Source organism: Linepithema humile, chromosome 7 (assembly GCF_040581485.1).
Source record: "Linepithema humile isolate Giens D197 chromosome 7, Lhum_UNIL_v1.0, whole genome shotgun sequence".
NCBI lineage: Eukaryota > Metazoa > Arthropoda > Insecta > Hymenoptera > Formicidae > Linepithema > Linepithema humile.
In genome coordinates this window covers 9,824,669-9,832,140 of record NC_090134.1, presented here as the reverse complement: position 1 = coordinate 9,832,140, position 7,472 = coordinate 9,824,669, and the positions used below count along the sequence as shown (strand labels likewise).

Below are 7,472 nucleotides of genomic sequence, written 5' to 3'. Positions count from 1 at the left end.
TGAACTCTATGGCTGCGTTCGCTTTGGACGCTTATGCGCTTTAAGCGCTTATAAGCGTCGCTCAGAGCGTTCATTTTGGCGTTGTGAGCTGTTGTGAGCGCTCAGAGAAGCGTTTATAGCCTGTTCAGACTATGCAATTTATTGCAGCAATTCGCAAGCGGTCTAGTAAATTACTAGGAATGCTGTGTGCTGTATGGTGCATTTTTAGGGAGATGCACAGAAGCTAAACGCGTCGTTCGTGCGCTTTCGATTCGCCTGCTACTGATACAACAGTACGTGCGAATACAAACACGTGTTTACACTACACTTTCTGTGTTTTCTTATATAAGTAAAATAAATCTATATTCTCTCCTAAATTCCATAGAGATTTCTTCTATTTTATTAACGCATTTATCAATATTAGAATAGAATAGAATTTGTCAACAATATTTATCGGTATCAGAATAATTAATATTATAAAGTATCAAAATTGTTCTATATTTAGTTTCGCGGGATGTTCATCGGGAAATAAATTCTGATATAAATTTTTTAAGTTGAAAATTTAATGGTTTTTTAATATAACATATATACATTTTCTTTTCCGAAATTGTGCGCACTTGATTTAATTTTCTTTATAATCTCAAAAGTAGTTTGTAGAATGATACATGTTTCGCTCTCAAATTTATACGTTAATATTTTTATTTCGTTTACATAGTTGCTATTTTTCAATGTGTATCTTTATATATAATTTTTTAGAAATTTTTTAAACAGTTTTTGTTCTACATTGAAATGACAATAACATCGGTTAATGAGTTAAACCTGAAGATATTCATATCTTATTCATTTTTATATCATACAATGTACCATATATCTTCTTTACATATATTTATAAAACATAGAACCAAATGGCACATAAACATTGATTGTAATTTTGTATACCTCTCTCATAAAGATCTAAATTTTGTAATCGTTCATAAAAACATTATGGTCAATTTTATTTCATTTTGAGACTGGAAGAGAGTAAAAATATAGATGTACATGTTTATATTACACTGAAGCATGATTAAACCTATCGCAAAACTAAAACTGTAACATACAAGAATTTTTGGTTTCTTTACTGATGAATACATAATTTGCGTAAATATATTTATAATGTAATACAAATATATTACTAATATTCTTCTAAACTACAAAAGGCAACAACTAACAACATTAATTTATGTATTCAGGTATTAAATATTGAATGTAAGTCACAACTTAGTTTTATATATGTATATGTATGTGTGTATGTGTGTGTGTGTGTGCGTGTGCGCACACACACACACACACAAATATGTATATATATACTCTTTAAAAAATCATGTCATTTTCTATATTGTATTTTACAATTCCAGTAATTAAAAAAATTGCGTAAGAGTGACTCAAAAATGAATTTATTACGTGAGAGAACGCGTATAGAAATGCATAATTGTGTGTGCCACTTAAAAAGTAGAATATATGTAACACATGCGAAAATATAACAATGGGGTACCAGAGTTTTTGAGAAAACTCCAAAATTGAAATAAAGATAAATACATTAAAAGATATATATATATATATTACTTTTGTATCATTCAATGCATCAATTAATGATCAAAATTTATCATTTTCTATTTCTTTTACAACTTAATACTATTATGTGCAATCACACAACTAATTTTGGACATATATGTATGTTTAGTTTTAATTATATTTTGGATTATATTATGAATTTTATCATAAAAGCTATATTTTATAAACTTAAATATTATAATTTTAAAGACATGAGTGTCTGAAATATATCACAACAAAAAAATATTTGATTCCAAACAGAATTAAATAAAATAAATTAAAATTTCAAAATAATTATATTGAATGAAAGCTCTTATCATTCATTGTCATTATATATATTTGATATCACAACATGATATTGAAACTCCAATTTACCTTATAAAATTTTTTTCTACAATGTCTTTTAGTACGGAATTATAAATATTTCATCTGAGGATTCTATTATTTCAACATTATAATTATTACACATTACGCTTCAATAAAAATTTCTTTAGTTTACGACAAGGAAACTGATAGTATTGAAAACTACAGTTTCGCAATGATAAGATCTTACTTTCATTCTTGTCGTAATGTCTATGTAACTTACGAAAAACTGCCAAGAGGACAATTATAAACAGCAGCTAAAAGGATGAATTTATTTCTTTAATCTAGATCCAATTGTCTCGTGCTAAGCGTGCCCGTGTGTAGTTTCGATGTTCTCATCTTTCTGAACGATTTGAGCAGATCCTCCATCGTGATGGGCCGTACAGTGTCGTGAAACTCTTCGCCGAGTTCGTCATTTGCACTGTTTTCATATTTCTCTTCGTCACTGTAAATGATATATAAATAACATTATAAAATATAATATACATTCAACTCTCATAATTTTAGACCGTACAGATATAATATTAAATTTGTTTTCTTTAAAAAGTTCTTTAAATACTTACTGCGAATATAAATAATCTCTGATACGATAAATGGACGCATTCCGACAAAGCTCCTGCAAATCCGATCCAGAGAAGCCTTCTGTGTGCTTCGCTATTGTCGCAATTTCTACATTATCTGCGATTGGCTCGTTTTTCAAAATTAACTGTAGGACTTTTAATCGTTGCTGCTCATTCTGGAACAAATGCATCAGCATTACAGTTTCATAATCGTTTAACATATAAGTGACAGATGCAGGTATTTTCTACAAATACCTAATAATTTAATTAAAAATATATATAAAAATTTAATATTTAATAAATATATATTTACCGGCAAACTAACGTGGAAAGTTGCCGGCATACGCCGGAGTATTGCTTTATCTAAATCTTGTGGCCTATTAGTGGCTCCCATTATAATCACAGTACAATCGGGATCGGTTATCAATCCGTCCCACAGTGACATAAACTGGGCCTTCATCATTGCTGTAGCTTCGTGATCTTGTGAATTGCGTGCTCTTAGAAACGAATCTATCAAAATTTAAAATACATTGATTGATGAAATTTTATCTTTTGTAAAGTGTATTATACATTTAAAAAGTTTTTTGATACAAACAGGTGGAAAAAGTTTCTGACAGAATGTGATTCAAAGAGCTACTATTCTTGCGATGTACCTATTTCATCGATGAAGATAATGCAGGGCTGCAGTTTCACTGCTAACGAGAAGACGGCAGCGGCCAATTTTTGACTTTCTCCATACCACTTGTCAGTTAGGATGCTCACATCCAGATTTATAAAGCGAGTATTTGCCTCCCGGGCAGTAGCCTTTGCAATCATAGTCTTGCCGCAACCTGGCGGACCGTATAACAATACTCCCTGAAAGTGACAAGTGCAAAACATATCTATAGATTTTTCTCAGAGAAGAAACTTAAAGAATAAATGCGACTGGTACCTTAGGTGCCTGAGTCAACTGCGAGTCTTCAAACAATTCCTTCCTCTGTATGGGCAATATAACCGTTTCCTTCAGCTCTTGAATAACGCTTTCTAAACCAGCGATATTGCTCCATGACACCTTGATATCATTTGGATCTACCAAATGATTGGCTATTATCATCTCATAATCTGTCAGCTGATCCAAATCAAAGGATCGCGCATATTTATCGTTCTCTGCTAGCTTACGTAATTGCTCTCGAGCCTGCAACAATCATTTCAATTATTTAAAATCAAAGTTTTGCATTGTTTTCAATTTGCGATTTCAAACTTTTTTTCATAAAACAACCATGAACCTTTTTCTTGGCTCTTTGCTTAGTACTTCTAGTAGGGTCGAGCTGACTAATGATCCATCTCATGCTGAAGAAACCAATTGCTGCAACACATGTCAGCCTCGCCATAAGCATCAATATCTCCTGTCGTGTTAATCCTGCACTTGCTGCCATGTTCATTGTTCTGGCTAGTTTGCTATCTTCAACATTCAATGGTTGCGCTGCAACAAATTCAATATATTTAATACTTGATGATTTGATATTTGATATGATCACATTCAGCAGAACACAAAAAACACTTATAATAGTTGTTGAACTGTTGAATAACAATTGCAAGGTAAATTGTTAACTTATGAATCGTTGAACAACAATGAATAACGTTTGATACAATCATATCATAAATAGCTTTATATAATTTTGAAAAATATGAACTTTGTATTGGAGATATCAATAATTTGAAAGAAGAAAAGATGAAATGCATTTGTAGTTATCTATAATATTCAAGTTTGTTGTATAAGCGTTGAGAACGTCTAAAGATTTCGAAAATCTTAAATTTATGTAATCAGAGCATACATCAACTTACTAGCAACGATTATAAAGTTGTTAAAGAATAAATTTGCGCAGCGTTGAATGCTGCTTCACTGAGCAGCTTCTGCCGTCAGGAACTTAACCTTTCCTGAACACGCGATTTCACTAAGCGATGACGAAACGAACGATAAAAGCAACTTATAGGTTAAGATCTCAGTGAAAGAAAAGAATGATCATGCGCGATGAGTCGATTTCGAAGTCGCTGCTGAATGCTCCGATGAACCATTTGAAAAGCGTTAAAATAAATTGTTATTTATTTATTACTTTGCAATGAATAGATAGAACAAAATGAAATAAACGCTGTTTTGTAGAGGAAACTCGTTAGTTGTATTACATATAGTATGAAAAAAAAGGAACAATAATTAAGTAATTTGAAGAAACGTTCTGAAAAAGTGCTATAAATCTGTCTGAGCGCTTAGTAATAAATATTTTCGAAATTTTATACTAACACTTTAGAGAGAAAGAAAGTGTGAAGCTGGCGTATAATTTCGTGGAAACTTTTAACATTAATAATTGAGAGTTCTGGCTTACCAATTAAATGTTTAATATAAAAATTAATCAATTACACATATAAGATAATTATAACGCAATACGACTGCTTTATATTAATTATCTGATTCAAATTTCTCTTTGTAAACATCTGAGCTGGTACATAATATATTCTGATCTCTAATAATATTAGAGGTGACAACATCAGAGATCAAAAGAAGCTTTGAACAGAAGAAGAAGATTCATTAACGCGATTTCCTATAAAGAATATCAGTGGCCACAATCAAGTACGTATTAGAATTATTTTAATTAATATTGCAAAATTAATATAAGATTTAGAAACGTAATCTAGAAAACTAAAGAATTTTGTGACCAGTTTTTATATTTGCGTCTCTTTTATTTCAGTAACTTATACTATTTGAACAATAATTCTAATCAACATGTTCATTATCAAAATATATTCTTAGAAAAACCTTAAAATTTGAAGTGTACTTGAGATACATTAGAAAGAGACAAACAATTATAATGGAAGACAAAGTAAGTTTTTTGCTTTATGATACTTTTTTGCGGAAACACCATCAAAATCTTTGAGAACACAAAATTAAAAAAATAAATAGGGGTCCGTAGTATTCTCTAAAATTTGTTGTAATTTATTGCATTCTATTGCAAGAGTTTTATTATTTGTTAATTTTTTACACTTTTTGCTAACATGAAAAAAACATATTAAATGTATTGATTATTTCCAGAATTAATAAATAAATTTTATTTACAGAATTTGTCTGAAAAAAAAGTAGAGAGTGTCCCTAATGAAATCTCAGAAAATAAACAGAATATGTCTAAAAAAGCAATATCTTTATATAGTGACAGTTACACTCAAACACGACTTCAGTCGAATATCTTTAACTACACATGGATAATAGAAGGCTTTGATAATATTTTTAAGACTTGCAGTGTATTAATCTCTCCACCATTTCCAGAAATAGCTCAATATCAGATTAAAGTAAAATTCGAGAAAATCGAGAATTCTGAAATACAATTTTACATCGTCACTGAACAAAAATTTACAGGCTCATGTTCTATTTTGTTAGAAGATTTATCAGCGATGTCATGCGAAACGCTAAACGACACAAAATCGTTTATGATCTTTGAAGAGAAGGATAATTACATAAATGCACATCGCTTAGATGATCTAAGCTCTATTCCGAAACAAATTAAAATAAAGTGCGTATTAGAAGTTTTCCAGAAAATTCTAAGCGATAGTATCCACACGCCGTTATCTTCCACAAATCTAAAGATCGAAAACTCTTCTCCCATCCGCGATAGCAATTCTAAGGAAGATACAAAATTGATCAAATTTATGATAAGTGGAATAAGTTACAGTGTATCCAAACATATATTATATACTACAAAAAGTAACTTTTTTAAAACTTTTTTACAAAATATACAAATAAAAAATGAAATAAAAATAGAAGAATTTCAGTCAAATTATTTTAAGACTGTATTAACATATATACAAACTGGTTTAGTACAATTTCCGGAAGAACATATGACTTATAGCGAATTATTAAAAAATGCTTATAAATATGACGTACAAAATCTTAAATTGATATGTGAGCAATATTTGCTACGTGAGGTTACATATCAAACTGCTGTAGAATTTATGAAACTTGCGTTGATATGTGATGCAAAATTGTTAGCAGAATATGCAGCAAGTGTCATCAAATTTTATTATGAGAAAATTGCATATACTAAAGAGTTTCAACTTTTACAGCAAGAATACTCCGACAAGATAAATGAATTGATTGAAAAAAGTAAAATACTTCAAACTTCTGAGGACTTTTTATAATCTTATCAATCTTAATCATAAATGAAAAAATGTATGATAATTATTTTAAAAAATTTTTTTTCCACAAGTATGAATGCAGCATTATATGTATTCGCGTGCAGTTATAATTTTATTTTACTTACTTAGTGCTACGATATAAAAATTATAACTTTTAATTTTCTTATGTAGGAATCTATATATATATATATATATTGTCATGCATAAGGTGCGCAAAAATATAATTTGTCATGTACCATTATTTATAATTTGACATGTGTCATTATTTATATATATAGAAAATTTAGTTTGAGTTGTTTTAAGACATATACTGAGAGAGAGAAAAGTATGTAATATTTGGAACTATAATTGTATGGAACTATAATTATAATCAGAATACTCCTTTTTATAGGAATTGTTACTATAATGTTAGCAATAATAGCCTTACACGTATATGGTACTTTCAATTATATAATCAACTATATAGTTAGAATACCTATAAAAATATGGTTATAGATTATGGTTATTACAATTATTTTTTTCTCTGCGTAGAGATTGATTTAAAAGGTATCGATCGAGAAAAATTAAAAAATTTTTTATTAATTAAAGATTTTTTAAATTTTGAAAATATGTTATTCAATTTTTAGTTCATGCTGTTTTTAATTAGTGATTCAATCGAGTTCTTTTTTTTATATTATCCTGTATGCATGTATACGCAAGAATACAAATTTTTTATATTAATATCAATTTTAAAAAGTTAATCATGTCTATTATGTAGTTTATGTATTTGGCGTGTAATAAAATATTTTTTTCAACATAAATCCCAAGAGCGTAAATTTT

General features: G+C 29.2%; 1 protein-coding gene and 1 long non-coding RNA gene across 2 annotated transcripts; one reads left to right on the top strand and one right to left on the bottom strand.

Annotated features, from left to right (window-relative positions):
- Positions 1 to 520: 520 nt before the first annotated feature.
- On the bottom strand, positions 521 to 4,491 carry LOC105670192 (outer mitochondrial transmembrane helix translocase-like). Its single transcript, XM_012363585.2, has 7 exons — positions 4,317 to 4,491; positions 3,758 to 3,954; positions 3,424 to 3,666; positions 3,146 to 3,347; positions 2,806 to 3,002; positions 2,496 to 2,668; positions 521 to 2,377 (listed from the first exon to the last, which is right to left on the bottom strand). The coding sequence occupies exons 2-7, from the start codon at positions 3,911 to 3,913 to the stop codon at positions 2,212 to 2,214; spliced, it is 1,137 nt and encodes a 378-aa protein (XP_012219008.1). The 5' UTR covers positions 3,914 to 3,954; positions 4,317 to 4,491; the 3' UTR covers positions 521 to 2,211.
- Positions 4,492 to 4,784: 293 nt separating this feature from the next.
- Positions 4,785 to 6,510, top strand: LOC105670174 (uncharacterized). Its single transcript, XR_010891220.1, has 3 exons — positions 4,785 to 5,097; positions 5,216 to 5,347; positions 5,583 to 6,510. It is a non-coding gene; the product is annotated as an uncharacterized lncRNA (long non-coding RNA).
- Positions 6,511 to 7,472: the final 962 nt, after the last annotated feature.

What these genes read in the sequence shown, in the direction of transcription:
- LOC105670192 (XM_012363585.2), bottom strand. Translation starts at nt 3,913, where the DNA reads ATGAACATGGCAGCAAGTGCAGGATTAACACGACAGGAGATATTGATG. An exon ending in TATCTTCATCGATGAAATAG is followed by an intron (nt 3,003 to 3,145) that starts GTACATCGCAAG and finishes AAATTTTGATAG; the next exon opens with ATTCGTTTCTAAGAGCACGC. An exon ending in CTTTCCACGTTAGTTTGCCG is followed by an intron (nt 2,669 to 2,805) that starts GTAAATATATAT and finishes CATTTGTTCCAG; the next exon opens with AATGAGCAGCAACGATTAAA.